The 26,442-nt window shown below is 41.2% G+C and overlaps 1 protein-coding gene across 10 annotated transcripts in view; it reads right to left on the bottom strand.

Moving 5' to 3' along the window:
- The window catches only part of LOC310748862 (ankyrin repeat and fibronectin type-III domain-containing protein 1-like), a 333,990-nt gene that overhangs the window by 126,035 nt on the left and 181,513 nt on the right, over window positions 1-26,442 (bottom strand). For 9 of the 10 annotated variants that reach the window (XM_083584877.1, XM_083584878.1, XM_083584873.1 and 6 more), the window contains one exon: window positions 3,547-3,587. In XM_083584877.1, coding sequence (XP_083441003.1) covers window positions 3,547-3,587 — 41 coding nt within the window. Of the gene's footprint in view, window positions 1-3,546; window positions 3,588-6,328; window positions 6,485-26,442 lie in introns of those variants that run through there. The other variant, XM_083584871.1, reaches the window with a different exon arrangement.

The following is a 26,442-nucleotide window of genomic DNA, read 5'->3' as shown; positions in this document are numbered from 1 at the left end:
ATTTATTGAAACATACATAAGATTTCAGCTGCCCATTGTCTAACCTGGAAAATACTTTGCAAGCTGAGGAGGAAAACAAAAATAATGCACTGGGCTTTAAAGAAGACAATGCTATCTTGCCTCTTAACAATTCTACAGTTCAAGGAACAGTACAATCTATGCAACCAAGGTTTGCCCTTCACTAGAACATTCACTTCCAGGGACAGCATAACTACATGTAACCTTAAATGTAAATAAAAACCGTTTGGGTTCATAGATTTGTGGTACAGCACAGATGAGAGAGGATACCACTAAATGGCAGAACTGCTCTTTACCCCACTCCTGAGGCCAAGACAGAATGAACTACCACTGGCATAGGTGAGGGAGGAGGGCAAATCCATCAAACACTCCCCTCCACTCTGATGTTGAGGATTCTAATTAGAGATGCATGAGCATCCCAAAAAGGAGGCGTGCATTTGCAGTGGGCAATGCAGATCTCCAATGGAGTATTCAATCCCAGCAGTGAGGGATTGAATTATGTTTTATTTTATTCATTTCAACAGTTTATATACTGCTTAGCACCATAGGAAGAAGACAAGATAAGAGCACAAGAAGAGCCTGCTGGATCAGGCCACTGGCTCATTTAGTCCAGCATCCTGTTCTCATAATGGCCAACCAGATACTTATGGTCTGAAAGCAGGAACGTAGCCATCATAGCTAGTAACTGTTGATAGCATTCTCCTCCATGAATTTATCTAATCATCTTCTAATGCAATCTACTTTGGTGGTCATCACTGCCTCCTATGGGAGTAAGTTCCAGAGTTTATCTATTCACTGTGTGAATAAGTACATTCCTCTATCTGTTCTGAATCTTCCAACGTTCAGCTTCACTGAATGTTCATGAGTTCTAGTGTTATGAGAGAGAGAAACTTTTCTCCATACAATACACGATTTTATAAACTTCTATCATGTCACCTCTTACTTGCCTTTTCCCTAAACTTCAAAGTCCCAAACTCTGCAACTTTCCCTCATAGAGGAGTCACTCCATCCCCTTAATTGTTTTAACTTCCTTTTCTTAAACTTTTCCAACTCTATAATAGTCTCTGAGGTGAGGTAACCAAAACTATACACAGTATTACAAATGTGGCTGCACCATAGATTTTTTTATAACAACATTATGATATCAGCAGTTTTATTGTCAATGCCTTTTGTCATGATATTTAGCACGGAATCTGACTTTTTCGCAGCTGCCACACACTGTGTCAACATCTTCAATGAGCTATCCACTATAACCCCAAGGTCCAATTCCTGGTCATTTACCACTAGTTCAGACCCCTTAAACCTGTATTTAAAACTGAGATTTCTTTTGTGGCAACATGTATCACTTTGCCCTTGCTTACACCGAATCGCACTTGCCATTTTACTGTCCATTGGAGAGGTCCTTTTGGAACCTCTAAGTGGTGTACAGTAAGGTTACAAGATATGATAAAGATACAATAAGGTAAAATGAACTTTGACTGCACAGTGGGAAAATAAGGTTATTGTGTTAATTTTGCCACCAAGCATTATTTATTTGTTATTGCTTTTAAAGAAAAGAAAAGGGAATACCAGAAATACGAGGTGACAGAAAATGTGGATATAGTAGTGTGTGTTGAATGTTGCTGGTTGAGACTAAAGGTGGGTCCAGTATATGAAAAGGTTGAACACTATTGTCATATACAACGTCTTTACAGATGTCGGATGAAGATCTGTCTATAGGATAGCTGCAGGTAGCAAAGTCTTGCTAAGTAGGTAGGTATATAAGCTTGACTTACTGGGATGTGCAGGTCTCCTGCTTATAGAAAAGACCCAGTTCTGCCAAGAGCAGAACCATTCTGAATAAGCACATCATTAGGATCAGCATTTATTGTACATCTTTAAAATCCCAATGTCATAGTGATGCTACATGACTCAGCAAAAATGCCAAGACTGACTAATGTAGTTCACATCACTCAAGACAGTGTACCTTAACCTCCTGATGGAACCATGCTGCCAGCGGCATAGGAAGGGGAGCAGTTGTGAAAACTGCCAAGTACTGGAAGCTCTCACTCCCTTTCCCTGAACTAGCAATTAAAAAATGCCCCGAAGCAAGTAGACTAATAGTTCTAAATTTAAAAAATCCAAATGCTGATTTAGAAGCCTAATCTTATGTAGGTGGCATTTTTCAACATCATGATAATGGCTAGTTAGCAAGATTATTCTGAGGGGTAGGGAGAACCAAACTCAGGTGTACCTGCACTTCTTGCCTCACACCAAGTGCACACTTATGCCACAGGTGCCTGTGTGGCATTGTCAAAGGACAATATGCCCTATTTCACATTTCTCTGCTACATGTTTACATTTCCCATGTGACAAAGAGAGACCCAGAACAAAGAGTACTGAACAAAAAAGTAGATAAGAATATGGGTAGTTGGGAACCTCTTGTCATGCACATTTGCTTATGCTCCTCCACATATGTAAGAAATTGACTGTACAACAATATAAACATTAGTTCTATGCATTTAAATATAGTTGTTGTTATTTGAAGATTTTAAAAATATGCCACAAAATTAATTTCCATGTTATTTGGGGCAGCAAATGGATAACAGGCATATCCAGCAAAAGATGCTCAAGTGGAAACATTAAAAAATCCAGATTCATTTGTAATATTTTAGGAACATACTGTTACATTTACATCTGTATTCTGCCCTATATCCAAAATGTCAAGCAAACATTGTGTTTAAAACCAGACAGAAAAACAAATCTTAAAGGGCAGTGAATTAAAATAATGCCGCCAAAGGACTCTAACAACTTCCTTCTCTATTACAAAGTATCAAAAAGAAATGCTATACTTTCCACCAGAAAATACTGTAATGAATGACCACAGGAAAGAAGCTTCATAGCTGTGGGCCAATCTCTCTTGACAGAACTCTTCTGGTTAAATATCACACCACACCACAAATGCAAGGCAAGAAAGTCATGCCCTGCATGTGCAGAAGGAACTGGGAGCTGACACAAGAGCAGTCTTGAACAATCAGAACACTGAACAATTGTTCTGAAAAATCCTTGTTTGTGGTGACATGTTGTAACGGTCCACAGCAATTACCAAAGCTTGGGCTACTTTTTTTTAGTGCTGGGTACTGAATTATGGCTGCTCAGGTTGGCTGAACTAAAAGCAAACCTGTTCAGACAGCAGCTACATGAAGATGGCATCCCTGATTACAACAACCACCTTGTGTCATTTATGGTAAGGTTATCACGTTACTATCATGTCCACTGAGATAGATTCTCTCCTTCCTCTAATCCAGAGGTACCTAACCTGTGTCCCTCCAGATGCTGTTGGAATAGTCAACTGGCAGGGACTCTGAGAGTTGTGACTTAACAACTGGATAGCCACAGGTTAGCTATCCCTGCTCTAACATATCAGAGACAAACAATGCAGAAGAAAAACAGATTTTGCTTATACTATTAAGATTGAAATTATTAACACATTTAAATTTAAAATTTTAAATCCCATTGAAACCACACACAGAAGAATATAAAACTTACTTTGATGGATACAAGTCCTTCTTGTCTGCTGATCCAAGGCTCTGGAAGACATAAAAGGATTCAGTTAAGTCCTACTTTCTCCCCAGGTTCATGGAACACACAAAGCAAAGCATTACACAGTATTGTTGGGGCTGGTAGCTGTTAAACTTTTATCATTGGTTCTTTGATTCACTTGTGTCACAAATAAATGAGTGCTACTTCATGGAAGTATAATGAGACATTAGGGTGCTCTCATATGAGGAATTTTTCAAGTGCCTATGGTTGAATCAGCATATCTGACATATGCAAAGCATGAGGAGAATGTGCCAATACCTGTGGCCATATAACTGCAAGTCCAAGTTGTTAACTAGAGACTAGCAAGATCAGCATGAGATTAAAAAAATGGCAAACATGCAAGGGGAAGGGATGTAGCTGAGGGGAAGAGCATATATTTGCATGCAAGGAGCTTCATTATCTGGTATTATCAGTGTAAAGAGATTTTAAGAAACTGTTGCTAGGAAAATAGTTGTCTGAAATCCTCTACTAGTCAACAGAACCATTACTAGTCAACAGACATACACTACACCAGGCAGAACCAATGATCGTATTCAGTATAAGGTTTGAATAATTTCATGATTTATGCATTTGATTCAGTACGACTTATCACCTCTTCTTTGAGCTTCTTCCACTTCTGGATTTAGTGCTACAGTGTGAATCTAGCCATGAGGAAAGCTCCCTTCTTCACAAGTCCCAAGTCTTAGAGAGACAGGAGGAAATCTTGAGAATGCTACAACCATAAAAGCAAACATGGCTGCCAAGCGCAAACTGTACTGAATCACTAGCTAAATTAATGCACTTTCTTCAAGCACTAAAAACTGTCAGAGACCTCAGACATGAGCAACCCAGTATGCCTGCAAGTTTGGGAGAGATTCCCATGAGGTAATCTACCCAAAGTGAAACTCATCCATCATCTTTTTCAGGCTGACATCACAATGCCCAAGTAACTTAAGTCTTTGATAGAACCTTCAACTGCCAGTCAAAGAATATGTATATTTCTAAATGCAAACCCCAACTGGGAGTCCAAAAAGAGAACATGACAGATTGAATTCCTTGGAGGCCTGGCAATTTGCATACACATTAACCATTCATTTGCAAAGAAGTAACAGTTCACTGTGGACTCAGCAAGCTTCTACTCCCAGTTTGAGTTATGAGGATGTACTAGGTGTATACACACATCTGTGCACTTCCTTTTTGTGCACTTTCTAAAACAAGCAGAGATAGCAAAATCACAGCAATTTAAGTTTGAAAGAATGTGCCTGGGTACCTGTGATATATAAAAGGTTTATATTCTTTATCTTTGGCAACTTGTGTCAGTCACAAGAGACGACTGATTTGTGGTGCACAGAGTCATACATCTTTAACCTCTACCTACAAATGAAACCGGGGGGACGCAGGTGGCGCTGTGGTCTAAACCACTGAGCCTAGGGCTTGCCGATCGGAAGGTCGGCGGTTCGAATCCCAGCAACGAGGTGAGCTCCAGTTGTTCAGTCCCAGCTCCTGCCCACCTAGCATTTCGAAAGCACGTCAAGTGCAAGTAGATAAATAGGTACCGCTCTGGCAGGAAGGTAAACAGCATTTCCGTGCGCTGCTCTGATTCACCAGAAGTGGCTTAGTCATGCTGGCCACATGACCCGGAAGCTGTCTGCGGACAAACACTGGCTCCCTCGGCCAGTAAAGCGAGATGAGCGCCGCAACCCCAGAGTCGTCCACGACTGGACTTAACAGTCGGGGGTCCCTTTACCTTTACAAATGAAACCAGGGAGCAACTGCTCCCAATGAAGTTTCATTAGGCTTATTAGGTGAGGAGAAGTCATGATGCTACTGGAGGCTAGATCACTAGGGTGAATGGGACACTCAGTCTCAAACTGCCTGCAGCCACACTGCATCTGCCTACCTTCTGACTTACAACTAGTCAATGGAATGATACAGGTTATCAGTTTCCTCCTCTGTAGTCTCGTCGTTGTCTTTGTAGAACTCACCAGAGGGGATAATAATAATAATAATAATAATAATAATAATAATAATAATAATTCATTTATACCCTGCCCATCTGGTTGAGTTTCCCCAGCCACTTTGGGCGGCTCCCAGTCGAGTGTTAAAAACAATACAGCATTAAATATTAAAAACTTCCCTAAACAGGCCTGTCTTCAGATGTCTTTTAAAAATAAGATAGTTGCTTATTTCCTTGACATCTGATGGGAGGGCGTTCCACAGGGCGGGCGCCACTACCGAGAAGGCCCTCAGTCTGGTTCCCTGTAACCTCACTACTCGCAATGAGGGAACCGCCAGAAGGCCCTCAGCACTGGATCTCAGTGTCCGGGCTGAACGATGGGGATGGAGACAAAACTAGAATGAGTTGGTTCCACCTGTCATTGGTTCCAGCTCCATGGACTTTTGGTCTCTTTGCTTTCAGACACCACTATTTGATGCATCAATTCTCTTCTGCTGAACACTATCTACTCTGCTTGTGGGAAAGAAGTTTGGGAGGAAATATTTCCCAGAAATAAGCATACCAGAAATAAACATGCAGCTGTACAAAGGCCATGCCCTGTTGCCCTGAGAAAGGTGGCTTACTGTTATTTGACCTGAAGATTTACGGGAAAGAATGGGAAAAAGTCAGAAATAGGAAAGCAAATCTACGCCTGGCAAGCTCACTTCCAGAAGCTTATTGAATATTCTCACCAGCACATACATTACAGGGTGGGAGGAGTAAAAGAGGAAATATAAAACAGATAGACCAAACCTTAGTTCAGGAAGCCCCAATGTTCCAAAAGATCTAAAGGACCTTCTTGTGCATTCAACCTGTAGTTCTATTCTCTCCTTGTTTTATGTGCCCATGTGCCTTCTTTTAATCCTTCTTTGCCTTGCAGGAGAAAGATGAGGCTGAGAGTTACTTGCAAGCAGCATGTTTGCACTCCAGAGCTGCTGTTGTACTTTTACATTGTGGTTGCCAGGCAATGGCTACAAGCTGACTCCAAAGCAGTAGGCAGCAACCGGGCAGAATACTAATCAATGGAGCAATAAACCTGCCCTCCCCAAAGCTCACAAAAATGAGACCTGCCCCCTAAAACAGCAGCTTAAGCAACTAAAGCTTTAAGATTACCTATGTGCAAAGTAAATTGAAAAGCAAAACCTCAGGCTTCTATTCTGGAGGAATAGTAAGCTTGTGGGCAGGCCTGTGGGGGTTGTTGGGTTTTCAAAAATCATCATTTGTGTAGCATTGAGTTTTCCTGTAAGTGAGCAGCTTCTTACAATAATTGCAAATGAGGCTAACATTACACTAATACCCACTCACCTCCTTATTTGTGCACTACGCAATTGGTGTGTGTGGGGGGGGAGTTTATTGGTGACAAAATCTGCTAGCTTGCTCACTAAACCAGACTTTCAAAAGTACAGATACAGGCAACAGGTGCAGTACAATCAACAGCAAGCAACAATATTTGGAGGGGGGCAGCCTGAGGAGGTGGTAGAGGTTGATGGATCAGCACCCCACAAAGTAAACTCAAAGCAAATTCCACAGGCTGCAGCCAGTACTTGTTCCATCACTTTCCAGTCGCTCTGAAATTTTTATTCCCTTACAAAAGTGGTTTCTGCTTTTCTGCCTTATCCACAGGCCACTTTAGAATTTTGGTAGGTGCAGGCTTGAGTGTACAGCTGCAGCCTCCCTGGCTGTCCACACTTCCATCCCTGGTTGTCCACATCCCCTCAGTCACCTCAACAGTAGGGTAAGCACAACAAAAATATTGTCTTCTACCTATATGGATTTCAATGAATTGTTTTCGCACAATAGAGAATTATCTAATGTAATTTGTTTTGTCATTAATAGACAAGAGAATCATTGAGTGGGGCAGAAGACACAGAGAATAATTTTTTGACATAGAAGTGGACATATAAAATGGCAACTGTTAATCAATGCTCCAACCCTCCATGTAACACGTTAAAACACATACTGAAGGCTCAAGTTACAATACCTTGTTTCTTTTCTTTTCTTTAAACAAATTTTTAAACTTTTTCAACATAAAATATAATTTTTGATGGATGTGGAAAACTGATTTGAATGGTTATAGTAAAATATGCAGAAAAGTATGATATGTAAATGAACCATGGAAGGAGAAGTTTGTAAAGTTTGTAAAATGTTTATTTTGAAATATAAAAAATATAAAAAAAACTTAATAAAAATTATTATTACAAAATTATTACAAAATATTCAAAAAAATGCATTACAAGATAACACCAGGCTATAGTATATAGCTACTTCTCAATCTGCTAGGTGTTGTTTTCTTGATCTTCCATCCCAGGCATCTCAGATTCACTTTTTCCCACTCAAAAAGTCCAGAAGTAGCTCTTGAATTATTATTATATTATAATAATTAATAATATATCCAAGATGGTCCTTTTCCAGTCCAATGTGATAAATTTCTCTCCAATGATTCCAGCAGATCTTAATACTAGTCCTTCTTTCTCTGCTTTTTCCAATTTTTCCCCCAACATCAGTTGTTAGAGGTTTAGAGGCTTCTTGTTGTAGATTTGGAGCTGGAAGGGAAATGACCATCTCCACCATCTGCAATCGTCTCCCAACTCCTCTGGTTGTAAATCCATTTATCCTGGCATGACAACAGCTTCCTTTGTCTGTCTTGGTCTTCTGGACAGCTGCAAAGACACACAGCCTGATCCATCATCAGCAGGTGTCTCCCACCCAGAAGTGTGAGAGGTGTCAGTTCCTCTTTGACATGGAGAGGTGTCAGTTCCTCTCTCTGACAGGTCTTGTGTATTCTCCAATCTGAAATTTCTCTGATGCAATTTCTCTTGAAATTCTCCACACAGAGCTAAAATTCCCAGACTGGTTTAAGAGCCAATCCTTATTCCCAGGGAACTCTGGGAACAGCTCTGGGAAGGTCTCACAAGACCTGGTGGGGCTGTCCAAAATCTTGCAAAGACCTCCAGAGCCTTCACAAGACCTTCCCAGGTTCCATTAAGCAAGGCAGATTGCTTAAATTCCCTTTCTGTGCCAAGTTCTCCCATTGTGGAGAAAGCTTTTAAGCTCTCTGCGTTGTTGTGTGGGCTCTAGGAAGTCTCATGGGAACCTTTCAGAGCCCACTAATCAAGGCAGAGACCCCAAATCTCTCCACCATGCATAGGTGGCAAGGCCTGCTTGGCACATAGGCTCTGGGATGGTGCCATGGGAGTGGTTCCGGGTTTGTTCTGGCTATATGCAACTTTGGCTTCATGTGCAATCCCTGGAACATAACTCCCACATAAATTCCAAGGTGACTGCACTTCCATAAATATTTATGAATGTCGCAAAGTAAATTTCATTAGCAAAGGCATGTTTTCTCTTAATTGGAAATTCCCTGTCTTATTTTTAAATCAGAACTCACCATCTGACTCTTCAGCTACTGTAATGACGAGCAAGTTTCTATCCCTGAGAGATCCCTGCTCTCAGAACAGGACCTTATGGCAAAGTCTAGGGTTGCACTCAGCCAAATGAGCAAGAGGACCCCCAAACACAGCAGAGCTAGCTTTTCACATTTTGAAACAAGCAAAATAATACTTCTTACCATCTAAAGAGCGGTCCCTGTGAAACTATTACATCCAGAGTTTAAAATTACCAAACAACACAACTGTACCTCTTGGCTGAAGTCGAAAACCTACATATTTGCAGGCAGGTGTACCTACGGTAAATACTTACATAGAAACATTTCTGTTTCCTCAGCTGTGATTTAACTAAATATCTGTTCTCATTCAGTATGCTGCAGTGACAAATTAACAATATAAAAGTTCTACTATCCAAATGTGATTTGGAACAGGAAAGCAGAAAGTAAAAAAGTCAAACTTCCAGACTGGGCTCTAGTGGCCATGTATGAGAAATACAAAAACACTCTGCATAGATAAAAATTACTCACACATATATAGAGTTGCTATCAGGGCAGATAATTTTCAGCAGGGAAAAAACTAATACTATTGTACCAGGGAAACACAAAAAAACATGTATTGGAAGATTTCTCTGCAAGCATTTGGGTAACACATGGGAGTAGGAGAAAGTTCCTTCATGAGGTTAACATGTTGTAGCCATCAAGATAGTCGTTTCCCCAAGAAAACATAATTTAGGAAGCAACATAAGGTTTATCTACACATGCATAATAAGAACACAGTATAGCCCTCCTAGGAAAGTGTCACCTCAAAATGTACATAAGGAAACCACATAAACCACTGTGTGTCTGAATGCCCCTCATTTCAATCCCAGGCTCTGCATGTAAAACATAACAATACCAGGGAGAAAGGTTATAATCTACTAGTTTCATTGACATGCTAGTTTTCATTATGAAGTAGGTAAATTAGGGGAATGAGCATTCAAACAATATCTGTGTTGGCATTCTGATTCTAAGTTCATAAATGAGCTCTAAGATTCTGATATTTTTAACTTTGGAACTACTGAGAATTTACAGAGCATCTGAGGAGCTATCTGGGGATTAGGTACTTTGATTTATTTCTCAACTTCCCCCTTCTGAGCATTCAAGCTCCGCCTCTGGGTTCCTTGTGGCTTCTTATGACTCACTACCAAGGTTCTGCATGTTACTTTTTGATTACTCACCTCATTGATGAATCAGAGTGTAGGAACCACATATTAAATCACTTAACAAAATAATGGGGAAGGGAGTCGTTTTTATTATGCTGTGGGTATTTTCACAAAAGTATATTTCTGGATGATGCATTTGCCTGTCTCCATAAAGTGATTTTGCCTACTTGGGAAGAGGACAGAAAGTTTTCCCAATAGCAATATATTGACTTCATGTGTGGCACATAGGGAGATAAAGTGTCAGTTGCTCGTAGAGGCAATAGGTACAAAACACTTGTATTTAAGAATGGATAATTCTGTCAATTTTGGTTTCTCTCAATTTATAATTTTTCCAGTCTTCAGTTTGAAAAACTCCCACTTCAGTTTGAGATTTTTTTTAAGTCCTCACAAAAATTCATGAGCATTTTAGTGAACATTTCTTCTTTTACAAACATGAAAAGGTCAGCAGTGGGCAAAGGTATTCACTCACTACTTGTTGCTGAGCAGACACCACCCCCATCATCCCGCCCGGACACTGAGGTCCAGCGCTGAGGGCCTTCAGACAGTTCCATCGCTGCAAGAAGTGAGGTTACAGGGAACCAGGCAGAGGGGTGCCTGCCCTGTGGAACGCCTTCCCAGCAGATGTCAAGGAATTAAACAACTATTTTACTTTTAAAAGACAACTGAAGGCGGCCCTGTTCAGGGAAGTTTTTAATGTCTGATGCTGTGTTGTTTTTAATATTCAGTTGGAAGCCGCCCACAGTGGCTGGGGAAACCCAGCCAGATGGGCGTGGTATAAATAAATTATTGTTAGTAGTAGTAGTAGTTGTAGTAGTAGTAGTAGTAGTTGTTGTTGTTTAGTCGTTTAGTCGTGTCCGACTCTTCGTGACCCCATGGACCAGAGCACGCCAGGCACTCCTGTCTTCCACTGCCTCCCACAGTTTGGTCAAACTCATGCTGGTAGCTTCGAGAACAGTATCCAACCATCTCGTCCTCTGTCGTCCCCTTCTCCTTGTGCTCTCCATCTTTCCCAATATCAGGGTCTTTTCCAGGGAGTCTTCTCTTCTCATGAGGTGGCCAAAGTATTGGAGCCTCAGCTTCACGATCTGTCCTTCCAGTGAGCACTCAGGGCTAATTTCCTTAAGAATGGATGTGTTTGATCTTCTTGCAGTCCATGGGACTCTCAAGAGTCTCCTCCAGCACCATAATTCAAAAGCATCAATTCTTCGGTGATCAGCCTTCTTTATGTTCCAGCTCTCACTTCCATACATCACTACTGGGAAAACAATAGCTTTAACTATACGGACCTTAGTAGTAGTAGTAGTAGTAGTAGTAGTAGTAGTAGTACAGTGGTACCTCGGTTTAAGAACGATTCAGTTCACAAATTCCGCAAAACCAGAAATAGTGTCCCGGGTTGAGAACTTTACCTTGGTCTAAGACAGAATCCGAATGGTGGAAGGGCACTGGCAGCAAGAGGCCTCATTAGGGAACGGTTTAAGAAAGGTTTCAGTTTAAGAACAGACTTCTGGAACAGATTAAGTTCGTAAACCAAGGTACCACTGTATTATGTCCTCAAAAATAGTGGGACACAGAAACCAGCCTTCACGTTGATAAAGCACTTTTCTGCATTAGTGCTGTTAAACTCAAGTTCTGATGATTTTCTGCCACCCTGTGCACTCTAAATGTGACCATAAGAAACTAAGCATGCACACATCAATAATAAATGCACAGTTGTGTTGTAGCAAATTACAAAATGTTATATACCTCATGCATGAATTATAACATGCTCCAGCAAAATTCCTGGGGCCCCACAGAGAGAAAATTTCTGGATTCAACCCTAGTTTCAACACAGAAGACATTATGCAAATGAATGGTAGGACATACTTGGGATACCAGTATGCGTGCTAGCAATGCTGCCAACACACAAAAGCTCCATTTAAAACAAAATTAAGTGAATGCTGCTGATACCCTTAGAATGGAAGGTTTTTCTCCAAGGTGGTCTTCTATGAAACAACATTGCACAGTCCTAGTGCTAACTTGGAGTGGGCCATGACTCAGAAGGGAGTCTGCAAAAAATGACCTGGTTTTGGTTTCATAATTATCTCAATTTCCACATTAAATTCACTCCATTAACAAGTCTTGTTACAATTTCTTTAGCTGCTTGAAATACAGGGTTGGCAGCATGAAAAATTAAACTTTGGAAAGAAGGTTTTTTGCCACTTTTAGTACAGCCAGAAATAAAGATTATGTAATATGAATTCAGCTGACTCTGCTGTCAAAGGCGCGTGAGGAAAATCACTATATTGGCCTCGTAGAAAATCTGAAGGGGAGAAAAACGAGTTTGTTTTGGTCAGTAAAGTGAGTAGATGTGACTCAGCCTCAGAGGGAGCAGAAACACTGAGTAAGAAGGCACTATTTATACCAAAGGCCCTTTATGGATCTTAACCACTAAATTATACAAAAAAATCTGGTCATGACTCCACAGGAAAGAATGAAACTTAAGGACTATTTTTCTCACACTTGCCACACACACGCACACACATGCACACACATGCCTAATAAAGTAAGCCCTTTCAGGCTGAAATATTACTATGCTTTTAAAAACAGGCCCTGAAATCCAGCTCAATATTTTAAAATCTGAGGACTTTTTAGGAATGGTTCTATGACTTACCAAGCATGTAGCTTTAGTTCTTTTTTCAAAGCTATCATCAGAGCAAAAGGGGCAAACTAAACATTAGAAATACCCTTTGCTACCCCCCAAAAAAATTCTTCACAGAAAAAGCAATGGGGAGATGCAAAACAGCAGATGAGGTGTGCTAAATTCTCTTCCTATGTTCCACTTCTCCATCCCAAAACACCTCTGCAGCTGCTTTCATCGCTACTAAGTACAGTGGTACCTCGGGTTAAGTACTTAATTCGTTCCGGAGGTCCGTTCTTAACCTGAAACTCTTCTTAACCTGAAGCACCACTTTAGCTAATGGGGCCTCCTGCTGCCGTGCCGCCAGAGCACGATTTCTGTTCTCAACCTGAAGCAAAGTTCTTAACCTGAAGCACTATTTCTGGGTTAGCAGAGTCTGTAACCTGAAGCGTATGTAACCTGAAGTGTATGTAACCTGAGGTACCACTGTACATGCCCGTAAGGGCAGATTTGAAACCTCATAGAGGGAACAGCTTGGAGGGGGTTTGAAGCAATAAACAGGGTAGGATTTAAGCATCAAAACAGATTTGAAATCCATAAAGGACAGAGTTTTGGGATAAGATTTGGTCGGGAGAAGCAATGGGTGGAAGGCTTTCATCTCATCCACCATAAAATTTGGTCCACATATCTAAAATAGATGCTTCACTAGGATCAAAACAGATGACATTTGCGTGCACAGGCTCAGGAAGCACGCATGTGTGGGGGCAACCATGGGTAGAAATAAGATATAGGACATTAGTATTGGGTTGAAATAGGGCACAACTTTTTATTAATAACAGATGTAAGTGGGTCTTGGCGAAGACATTGGATATGTATCTAGTATCAAGTAGTCCACCTGCTGGTTGATCAGTAGGGTGGATCAACCCTGGGTTGAGGATTGCCCCTTGACAGACATCAAATGTGATGATCCGAACAGGGCCGCCTCTTGGAAAGATGCTATGGCCCATTGGAACAGGCAGATTTAGGGAAGCGTAACCTGTTTGGCTGCACTGGGTGCCGAGCCAAGAGGGTGCTACAGGAAGCACCGCAACAAACTTGGAACAGAAGGTGAGAGACAGGCGGGTGCTCAATTTTGGCATCACACAGGGTGCCACTGAGATATGAAATCCCAAAGTCTGGCACTGCCATTGGCCCCCATGTGGACTTCCAGACAGAGACACCCAGGCCCATGCAGAGCTTGTCTGAGGCCCGGGGTGGGAGTCTTGTTACAATAAAGTTATAAACTCAAACAAAAAAGCAGCTGATGCCTGGCAGGGTTCCCCATCCAGCTTAGCCCTTCGAGGCCCAGGGCAAGTGTACCCAGCTCCATCCCCCTGCACAGGCTTGGATACACCTTTTCCTGAACCCCTTTTAACAGGGTACCCAAATGGCTAAGGATCCAACCTAATGCCTTAAGCGTTATGCCCAAAGTTACTTGCTATGAGGTAAGCAAAAAACCTGCAGAATGGCTAATCTGAGTGCAGGAAAAACTACTCCCTTGCCCCAGATGTGGAAACTGAGTATTCCATAGCAATGTCTTCACACTGACCTGACCGCTCACCTTCGGGCAGGACACATATAAACAGGGCAGGAGGGTGGGGGATCTAACAACATTCTGCACAGGAGGAGCAGGGTGTGTATAAGGAATCTGGCTTCTGATTGGGCTGTTTGAATGAGCTTTTTCGCTGAAGCCCCACATCTGCCAAGGAAGGTTGTGGCATTTCCCAAGAGCCATGTGGGAAGAAAATTATCCAGAGACCAGGCCACAGTCATGATGGGCAGATGAAGAACAACTGATGAAGGCCAAAGCTGAAACATTTTGCTATAAGAATTTCTTTTTTATTATTTACTGTAATAGACAGACAGACAGACAGACAGAATTTCCACTGACAAACTTCAACCATTTGAAGTACACCAGGATTCAGCTGCTACAAATTCAGCACAGACATAGCAGAGGCTCAGTTCTCAGAACTCTCCAACATTGCCTCTCGCAATATAAACACCAGGCATTTGTTATACAGTGGGAAAGCAAGTGCTATGGGTTCTGTGAGAACTTTAGAATTTGCTTTGGGGGCAACTTCAAAATGTAGTGGATTTATTTATTTGCAGCATTTATCTGCCATCCAATAGCAAGATCCCCAGAGCTGGTTATGAATTGATAAAATATAATAATAAACCTCATAAAATAATAAAACAGCAGTTTTAAATGAGTTTTAAAAGATTTAAGAGAGATTAAAGTATCTTAACAGGCCTGGCATTTATTTTTATTTTTTAAAGATTTCTTCCTTGCACTAAAATGGCCCCAAAACAAAGGACAGGCAAAGCTCATCAGGAGGAATATTCCACACCAGAATCTATGGTATAAAGACAAGTCCGTAGAGGAGAGGAGGTGATCCTTCATGTAACCTGGCTACCGGATAATGAGCTTGTACACTAGGAAGGCCAGTAAGCACATTAACTTGGATAATAAGCTATGGACCAGAACGTCCCTTGTTCAAATATCATCTTAACAATGAACTGGATCCTCTTATGCAAGCCAGCCTCAGACTCCATGGTGATATAATGAAGAGAATGACTTGCCTTATGGCTGTTGTATTGGTTACTGACATAGATACATGAAGTTCTTTGAGAATCTGGAAAGCACTACAGAAATACCAGAGATGAAAATGACAGCTTTAATAGTTCACATTCTAAAGAAAGTCATAAGCTTTGGCCTGTAGCTTCAGACTGAACAACAGTTCCCTCCTAAGAAGAAAAAACTTCTTCACATTAAGACTTGGAATGATGGGAAAGTGGGTCATCCTGACAGAAGCGGGGTCCCCTTGGTAATTGTATTACTTTAAAATTGTGCCTCATTTCTAATCCGAATGGGACTAGCTTCAGCAGTTTATAATCCGCAGCCATTTATTTTCCTATAAAGTGCTGTACTGGCACATAACCAAATCACCAATATACCTGTATACACTACATAGCTTTTAAAACAGGAATGGGCATATTCTGTGACTATGAAAAGTAAGTTCAGCATTTACAGCAAGTTATGAAACTCTGCATAATGTTTATTTATTTTATTAAATTTGTGTACAGCCCTTCATCCAAAGATCTCAGAGCAGTTCACGGCATAAAAATACAAGATAAAAACACAAAATACATAATAAAACAAGAACAAAACAAAACAATACCTCCCACCCCCACCCCACACACACATTGCAGCATTTAGAGTTTCATAGCTTCTAGAATATTTTGGGAAATAAGACAGAAGAAGAGAAATTGGTCATGGGACAAGAAAATCAACCTTGGGAAAGGGATAGGGAGTTGCTTTCCCTGCTTTCTGAGACTTATATTAGCAGACATTGTTGTCATAATCCCAGAATACAGCAGTGACCAGGATACCAAGTGAAAGGCTACAATTTCACCAGGAAATGCTACAGTGGCTCCAGCTAAGGAACCAGACAAGGTTCCTGATGGTATTGATGATAGGCTAGCTATAGATGGGGTCTTCGTTGGTGCCATCTTTTAGTTCTGAAGAACTGAGTGCCTCCCAAACTGCCTTGCCAATCTAACAGTGCAAGACAAGAAGCACCCAAGGTAAGAGGCCATGGAGGACAGAAGTGCCCAAAGCATTGTCCCTTTAAGAAACTTTAGTGCTTCCAAAGGAAATGGAGGCAAGGAGTGGCAGATTGGAGGTAGGGTGTGAAAAGGCCCCAGTTCACTTCCAACTTTTGTCAGAGCAAACTTCTCACTAGGAGCCTAAGAACACAGAATCACAGAGTTGGAAGGGACTATGAGAGTCATCTAATCTAACCCCCTGCAATGCAGGAACATAAGAGGCAGCTGCTGGATCAGGCTAACAGCCCAGTTCTCGGAGTGGCCAACTAGATGCCAATGGAAACCCCACAAACAGTATCTAAGTTCCATAGCTCTCCTGTGATTTCTATCAACTGGTATTCAGAAACAAACTGCCTTTGACAGTGGATGAAAAACGCATCTGGAAGGGTTAGTAGTCACTGATAGCTTTATCCTCCTCCATTCATTTGCCAAATCGTCTTTTAAAGCCATGGAAGTTGGTGGCCATCACAGTCTTGCATGGGAGTAAATTCCATAGTTTAACTATGTTTAACTATTGGTGCTACAGCAACTGACCCACCTTGCTCCATGGGACTATCAATAGGTCTAGAACAGGATAATGGTATATACATTTTCACACTGTGATTCTTATCAAGGAAAGACAGAAACTAAAGATCTTCAGTCACAATTTGCTTAGAGCAGGAACGGGGAACCTATGGCCCTCCAGGTGTTGTTTAACTCCAGCTCTTATCAATCCCAGCCAGAATTGCCAATGATCAGGGATGATGGGAGCTCTACTCCAAACAGTTGGTGGGCCACCAGGGATTTACAGTGGTACCTCGCAAGACGAATGCCTCGTAAGACGAAAAACTCGCAAGACGAAAGAGTTTTTCGTTTTTTGAGTTGCTTCGCAAGACGAATTTCTCTATGGGCTTGCTTCGCAAGACGAAAACGTCTTGCGAGTTTGTTTCCTTTTTCTTAAAACCGTTAATACCCAGGGAATCTGTGCTTCACAAGACAAAAAATTTGCAAGACAAAAAAACTCGCAGAACGAATTAATTTCGTCTTGCGAGGTACCACTGTAGTGAACAATGGCTCAGAAAACCAAATTCTCAAACTGGTTTTGAGTTGTAAACGGCTTAGTGTTCTTATTGTAAGAACAGTGAGTGTGAAGCCCTGGTGGATCAGACAAAATATCCATTTTGTCCAATATACCACTAGATGTTGGTCCCTTGGGGATAGTAGGCCACCGTACCATCAACTTCCACCTTCCTGCCTTCTTACTCACAATGAGTGCAGATCGACCCTGGCTGTCAGCTTTTTCCATCTCCTTACGGGAAAGGGGACAAAACGAGAATTAGTTGGCTCTGCCTGTTGTTGACTCAACTATCTGTTTGCACTCTCTGCCTTCTGACTTACCAGTCCCAATGAACAGCAGCCACCATTACAACATCCTCTTTCACAGTGTATTCAACAGGAAGTCCACAAGCAGAGTTTTAAACCAACAGATCTCCCTCACTGCTGTTTCCCCCATCTCCCTCACTGCTGTTTCCCCCATATTGGTATTCATTGGCATGCTGCCTCTGAAAATGGAGGTTCCATTTAATTAGTAGGCAATAGATCTAGCCTGCATGCGTTGTGCCTAATGCCCTTTCAAAGTCATCCAAACCAGGGACCATTAGCTGTCATTTCTTGAGAGAACAGATTGACAAAGTTATCTATCTAGTATGTGAAGAAGTACCATCTTCTGTCTGTCTAGAATCTATTGTTGATCTACAGTGGTACCTCGGGTTAAGAACTTAATTCGTTCTGGAGGTCTGTTCTTAACCTGAAACTGTTCTTAACCTGATGCACCACTTTAGCTAATGGGGCCTCCTGCTGACCGAGCCCGATTTCTGTTCTCATCCTGAAGCAACGTTCTTAACCAGAATTACTATTTCTGGGTTAGCAGAGTCTGTAACCTGAAGCGTCTGTAACCCGAGGTACCACTGTATTGTTAATCAACTTCATTGAGAAACAAAAACAAAAATCACTTTTATTTGCTTTCTTCATGCCGTGTCACATTTTATAAGTGTTAATAGTGTCGCTGATCAATCTTTCCTTGCATGGAAGGTGCTCCAAGCCCTTGATCACTCTGGTTCCCTTTTTTGCACCTTTTACAGATCCACAATCTTCATTTTCAAATGTGGCACAGAAGAATGTATTGCATTAACAGCACAATCATATGCATGTCTATTCAGAAGTAAGTCCCACTGAGATCAATGGGGATTACCTCCAGGTAAGTGTGTACTGGATTGCGATCTAATGTATTTGGCATTGTTCTATATGTGTGTCCCTGTGCAATCTGCCCCAAATCACAAAAGTAGACTATGGCACAGCAGGGTGCTAAACCAGACCTCCTAAAGCCCAGTGACATGAAGCAAGTATGAAATACTGAGTTGTACTGTGCTAGATGAGGTATTGGATGGAATTTCAGCCTCACAGATATCAAATTGGCTCTTCCAGGCTTGTAAGAGCTTATCTAAAACCTTTTGGCTATAATCCTATGCACACATCCTTACAAGTTAAGCATCACTAAACCCAGTGAAACTTACTTCTGAGTAAACATGCATCAGATTGCTCTGTTAAGTTGTTTATGACCCCAAATCCTATTCACTGTCCTTTTTTTAAAAAAGGCAGAAGTAGACATTTAGCATCAACCAATGGCGCCAAGAGCAAATGATTTGCTATTTATACAGGCTCCAATCTCTATTAAATATTTAGGCACCAAACTGTAAAAAGGAAGCACAAGACATACTAGTGAATAATTTGAGTGCATTATAAAAAGCCTGGAGGGGGAAAGGGATTTTTTTTTGGGACACGTTCCCAATCTTATTAATTGGGAAGACAGCCTTGAAAAAAAAATCTCTTTTTCCCTGAATCATTATCCACTCTTCGGAATCTATCATATGAAAACAGTTATATAAAAGAATAAATTATATTTGTAATGGCAAGAACCCCAGAATAAAACTAGAAACTGTGATGTTCCCATATAAAGATAGGAGACAGCTATCTGTTCCAAATTTTAAAAGTTTACTACTGTGCCAAATCAAATTCACTACATACCAATATTGCCATATAAAAGGGGCTCCACCCAAGCAATCTTGGAAACAACTAATAATCCCTCCCCCCAAAAAAAAACCCAACCCTATCCGTTTAATGTATGCGACAGCTAGTCAACTTAAGAATGCAGGAACAGTTCTAATAACCCATTAAACACATGGCAACAACAACAACATGGAGATTGCTAGTGGAATGTTAAAGTGTTACTATCTATTATTTATTTATTTATTTATTTATTTATTTATTTATTTATTTTAGAAAAACAGATTTCCCAACACAGGGATTCTGTTTTATGAAAAGATAAAAGATTTCCAGAATTCTGGAAATATTTTTCTTATTTGTATAATCAGCTTATCACCCCTTCAGCAGAGACTGTGCATTCTAATTTGTTACACACTAGCTGCTTGCGTGTGTTTAACTTTCAGGTTTTCAAAAGTCTGATAGATCTCAGGAAATATAGAAAGTAATTGCATATAAACAAAACTGATCCAGGGAAATGAATGTTCATTGAAAGTCTGGGAAGAAATATCTAATTAACCTTCTAGCGGAACTCTGATTACCAACACTATACTGTACTGAAGTACCTAGATTATATAATTTGTAATGCTCATCAATAGGAAGTCAAGCAATCTACCCACACATTTTAAAACTTGTCTTGCTCTTAACTTATTTAAGACTAGCATGCAATATGGGGGAAATTACAGTATTCTGCTGATACATTATAACCTATGGAAAATGTGGCTCACTCTTTCTATTCCAAATCAGGGCTCATGAGACAGTGTGCTAGGGAAAAGCATTTAGAAGAAAACAGATGCCAAGATTGCATTGAGGAGAATACTATGAAGATTACTCCCCATTATATTTTTATACATAATGTGCGGGTTCCCATAAGTCATTCCCATATTTTAAGGGGGGGGGCTAGGTAATGAAGGAAGAACTCATACATATGTGTATTTCCCATACAGCCATAGGCATCCATAGCTTCCAGAGTGGCTTCGCAGACCTCTTGACTTTCTTGGGATTAGACATGTGAACAAACTCTATCCTAAATTACACTTAGAAACATTCCCATACTGAAATGCTCCTCTGGCTTCAATGGGAAGCATGGGCAGCAACCCTGCCAGATATTTATTTATTCAACTGAATTCTTTGATTGTTTATGGACTTTATTTCTTTATTATAAATTTCATTTATATCCTCACTTTTTCAGCAGAACTTCAAGCAGCAGTGACCAAACAAGCTTAAACTCAGCATGGTCCTAGCATCAGGAAGAAGGATAAGGTTGCTTTGGGTAACTGATTTTGAGTGTCATCTAAAGGGTAAAAAATTGCATCCAGCTTATTCTCACTGTATATTTACTCTGGAGGGGATTTATGTCTCAGAAGCCAAAGTAACTTAGGCACCTTGACTTGGGATGAGGCACACTATGTACGGTTTTGCCTCAGGCAACAAAATGTCTTAGGCCAACCTTGTTGGTTCTAATTTTATTCTATCCCAAGTAGCCTATAATACTTTTAAATATGTTTTAAAATATTTTAAACCATAAATTTAAATTATAAATTATTATAGAGTGAAAGTGACTGAACAAAGGCCTTCTCAGTAGTGGCCCCCACCCTGTGAAAAGCCCTTCCATCAGATGTCAAGGACATAAACAATTGCTTGACTCTTAGAAGACATCTGAAGGCAGCCCTGTATCAGGAATTTCTTAATGTTTGATGTTTTACTGGGTTTTTATATTTTGTTGGAAGCCAACCAGAGTGGCTAGGGCAATCCAGTCAGATGAGCAGGGTATTGTTATTATCATCATCATCATCATCATCATCATCATCATTATTACTCTTTCATTGGCCAATGACTTAGCAAAAATGAGCAAGTATGTATAACAAGATTAATAACAAGATGTTATTACCATAACAAGTTTTAAAAACAAAGTTTACCAAGTCGATTGCAACTTATGCTTATTTTACTTATGACAATCACAACCTTACGCAGATCACAAATAAATAAATTAATAGAAAGGGGTGGAAGAACCTTTTTTGCCAGGCTCTAGAGGCTCTTCTGAGATCTCACGGGGCTGTCTGAGAGCCTGCAAGATTCTGTGGGAGCATCCTGTGGCCTTGTGTTACCATCCCAGGTGCAAGGCTTAAAAGGCTACTTCCACAAAGGGTTTTCCTTTCCAAAAATAGCTTTTTGAGTCCTGTGCCTTGCTTGCAGGGCTCTGGATTGGTCATGAAAGGCCTCCAGGAAGTTCCTGCGAGATCTCAGGCAGATCTTGTGAGATCTTGGACAGCTGGCGTAGATCGGGGTGTGTGTGTTCTGACTTTGAATGATTTTGTGCACAAACCCCTGGAACGTAACCTGAGCATAAGTTGAGACCTGTTATTACCATAACAGGTTTGGCACAGATGTAGTTTTTAGTGATGTATTATGTGTACTTGAATAGTGGACATAAATAATTATTTACTGATCTATATTTGCTGTATACATTATGTACCATTCGTTTTGTTTGATGCTTAAAATATTGATTTCTTAATTTTTGGTTCAAAAAAATAGGAGTCGTCTCATAAATGGGGGCATCTTATACATGGAAAAATACAGTACTCACTATTCGATGTTTTTTAGCAACTAGATGTCAAGTGTGTTTTATCATATTAAAAATGCCTAGCTGTTTGTAATCTCAAAATCAATTTGAATGAAAATGCCATTCACTACACACACACACACACACACACACACACACATAAACATAAACACACTCACCATAACTGTTCATTCTATTAAGTTGTTATAACCCCATGCAGAATTCAAGTGCTCTGGAAGCTTTTAAAACTGTTACTGAAACAGATCAAAACACACCCAGCCTTTATTTTACTGGCATTCGTTACTGGCTGAATAAAGGATAAAAGAATTTGAATATGGAAGTTTCTGCCTACCAAACAGTTCTGCCTGAAATTCGAATATTGTGTGTTTCACCCAAATAAAATCTACTGAAAAGAATAAATATGAATGCATTCTGCATTCTTTAGGGCTTGAAAAGTTTTTCTCAACTTCTTTGAGCCTGACACATTGATCAAGTACCTGAGACCCTAACACCAGGGAAATGCCAAGTTTCCACTGCCACAACACAGTCAATGAGATATTTGCTCTCTGGAGTGCTTCTGCTCACTGAACAAACAGTGGGAACAACAACCATAAATAGGCATGTGCATGTTTACTACATATTGTACAAAGGTCCTTGTCACATTAAGGTTTGACTGGGACACAGGGACATCCAATACAGTCCAGTGTGGAGACAGGTCTGAATTTCACCTTAAGAGACCTGTGAGCATAGCTGTTTCCTTGTAACTGATATTTGAGTAGCCTCTCCTATACATGCATGATGCCAAAGGTAGAACTGCAATGCACAGCCATCACAAAGAACAGTGCATACAGTCTCCTTCTCTCTGAAATGAGTAACTGTTATAAGTAACAGTGGACATCTACTGAATAGTGACTCTTTGGGGAGATTAGCAACTAAACCTAAGAAATGAATATTCTTGCTAGTTAGCATGAAAAGGGATGGACACTCTTTGTTGACCAGCAGGTAATGGCTTTTTCCACCTGCCGTGCTCCACCCTCTAGCCCTAAGAGCCTTCATAAGAGAGCTGTTTCCAGAGGAAGAACTGTGAGGATGGAGAGACTCTGCCATTGGGGTGGAATGGGGGTGGATTCACCTGCGCTGCCCCACCTCCAGTCCAAGGAACCTTGAGAATGGAGTTGCTGCCACAGGCATTATGTCTATATGTATTTTAATGAGCTGAACAGAAGAAAATATTATGAGTCATGGGGGTGTGAAGAGTGCTTAACAGTGCTTAGTTTATTTTTTGACTGCTATTTTGGTAAAGTTGTTAATATTGTTTTATAGATTTGATTTGTTAATCATAGAATATGATTTTTGCGTTAATTTGGATGTTTAGCTTATTTTTAGTTGTTGCTTTGTTAACAGAGTTTAATAGATTGTAATTGTTTCACTGATGATTTGTTAATTATTCTATATGATTTATACTGTATTTGTGATATTCTATTATGTTCTACCATGACTGCCTGGTATGATACCACTTTAAGTATACAGGGGCTTATGTCTCAAAGCCAAAATCTAGGGAGCTCCCTTATTTGAATATTTGCATGCTATCAGAATAAAAAAATCTGAATAGCTGCAAGCTATGTTGTGTATGTTGTATGTATGAATTTTGTTCTTATATTAGTTTGCATCTATAGAATTTTGTCCTGAAAACATAAGGCTCTTTCTATTTGCTGGCTTTATTTTCTGGCTTTCTAGTTTTGCTCCAGTGATATAAGCTATTATGTTTAATATATCAAACTTGCTGTTTTATAACAAGATACTCCCACCTGCTTCTGTTCCTTCAACTCCTAAAGCTCGTCGTTATAGCTTTATTTATTTTGTGGTGGTTGTTTTCAAGTAGGCTTTGTTGGGGGATGGGATACTATTTTCCTTAGATTCAACAAGATGTTATTTATGCTTTTGTCCTTGGCTAATCACATATTGTTTCTTCCTTAATTTTGCACCATTATTAGAATTATACTTTCTACCATGAATTGTATTTTATATCAGTTGTGCTTCTAAATATTCTAACACTGTAACTCTAGAATGCAAAATCAAACTTTGAGAGTTCTTTCCAAAAGGTGTTAGTTATGTTACATGGTGTAGTGAAATGGGGGAAAGTGAATTGGTTCCTCCTCTTTTGCTAGCTGATGTCAGAGGCATTGAAAGATTCAGGTCGTAGGCCTCTGAAACAGATACAATGTAAGCCAACTTTCAACTGGAAAGCTGCCCTGTAAGCAAAGTTTGACGAAAAATGAAGATAAGGGGCAGGAGGTGAGGGGCCTGCAGCAAAAAAACTTTGTGGTTCAGACCCCCACGAACCCTAACAATGCTACTTGCATTGAGGTAGATAACAGTCCTTCTACTTGAAGTTTGTTGGCATTCGTCTGTCTCGAGAAACAATGGAGTGCGCCTCCAGGGGTGAAGTCAAACTGCTCGGAGGTCCTAGGCTTCGCAGATGACAAGACCTCTGTCTCAGCCTCACTTATGTGGTCCAAAAGAATGCAGAGCAAAACATTTGGCACCAGCTTGGCTGCAGGAATTGCTGGAAGGAGGTATACAAGATGCCATCCAACCATCTTAGGGAGTTCACTCAGGTTGCTAGCACTGATGATTAAAAGAAAAAGTGTGTGGCAGGCACTGAACATATGCCCACTAAGCAAGACCATATCCGCCCCCCTCTCTCCAGGGATACCATCATCTCTGCCTCACCAGCTGAAGCTTGACCAACCAAAACTGTGGCTTAGAATAATTGAATATTCTAGTGTTGGAAGGGACCACGAGTGTCATCTAGTCCAACCCCCTGCAATGCAGGAATATCCTGCCCAACATGAGACTTGAACCCACGACCCTGAGATTAAGTGTCTCATGCTCTACTGACTGAGCCACAAATCACTCATACACAGCCGGGGAACAGGATGCATAAACCACCCTAACCACCCTTAAAATAATACAAGCTCAGTATGAACACATAAGATTTCCCATCCCACCTGCATTGCCCAAATAGATAACTAAGGGGAAGACTTGGAAGGGTCCGCATCTTAAGTGGAGGAATCTCAGCTAAAGCATCAATGAGAGATGGCCATCCAATCTCTGCTTAAAAACCGCCAAGGAAGGAGAGTCCACCACCTCTTGCGGGAGTCTGTTCCACTGCTGAACAGCTCTTACTGTCAGAAAGTTTTTACGAATGTTTAGTCAGAATCTCCTTTCTTGTAACTTGAAGCCATTGCCTCGAGTCCTACCCTCCAGAGCAGGAGAAAACAAGCATGCTCCCTCTTCCATGTAACAGCCCTTAAGATATCTGAAGATGGCTATCATATCTCCTCTCAGTTTTCTCTTCTCCAGGCTAACCATACCCAACTCTTTCAAACACTCTTCGAAAGCCTTTGTTTCCAGACCCTTGATCATCTTGGTTGCCCTCCTCTGCACACGTTCCAGCTTGTCAACATTCTTCTTAAATTGTGGTGCCCAGAATTGGACAAAGTATTCCAGGTGTGGTCTAACCAAGGCAGAATAGAGTGCCCCTTGATCTGGACACTATACTTCTGTTGATGCAGCCTAGAATAGCATTAGTGTCAGGGGTTCAGGAGCAGAGGGAACGGATGGCGAGGAATCGGAAGGAGAGGTTAGCGATGATAGCCGTCCGAGATCTCTAAGTCTGTCCAGCGAATCGGAGGATTCACAGAAAGGGGCTCCCGTGGGCAGAGCTGGGGGGTTACCAAGAGGGGCACCCCAGGAAGAAGGGACCAGAGGGGATTCAGAGAGCAGCAGCTGGAAATCCGGACCAGCTACTCCACCAGAGAGCAGCAGGGGGGAGGAGTTCCAGGCACCAGCGACAGGCAGCTCTCCGGCAGCAGCCACGCCTGCGTCAGAGAGCGAGGAAACGGTAGAGAGGAGGGTCGGAGACAGCGCGCGCGCGCCAAGTTCAAATGTACCAGAGGGAGGCGCAATGAGCAGCCCGGAAAGGGAGCCAGGTCCTAAAGCCCGCCGAAGGGAGGGGGAGGAATCCGAAGGGTCCGCATCCGAGGCATCCAGGAAGGAAGGAACCCCGGGGGGTGGTAGGACCCAGAGGCGAAAGGAGAGACGCAAAAGGTGGAGCAAGGCTAGGGTCTTGAACTGGTGTACAGGAGGCGGAGATTCAGATGGGACTTCGCCGATCTAGGGAATAGACGTAGAGACGCACGCTAAGATGTGGAAATGGAAATTATACTTCAATAAAGACTTTATTCCGTTCTACCGGCTAGCGTTGGTCCTTTGTGAGCCGGGACCTAGAGGCAGTCTCTGACAGTAAGTCCCATCTCTCAGAAGTTTTCATCAGTTCTCTTTGACTCAAGCGGCGTGTGGGGAGCGAAGCAG

The sequence above is a fragment of the Podarcis filfolensis genome, assembly GCF_964270895.1.
Source record: "Podarcis filfolensis genome assembly, chromosome: 14".
In the NCBI taxonomy this organism is placed as follows: domain Eukaryota; kingdom Metazoa; phylum Chordata; class Lepidosauria; order Squamata; family Lacertidae; genus Podarcis; species Podarcis filfolensis.
This window is presented reverse-complemented; position numbering and strand designations above follow the sequence as displayed.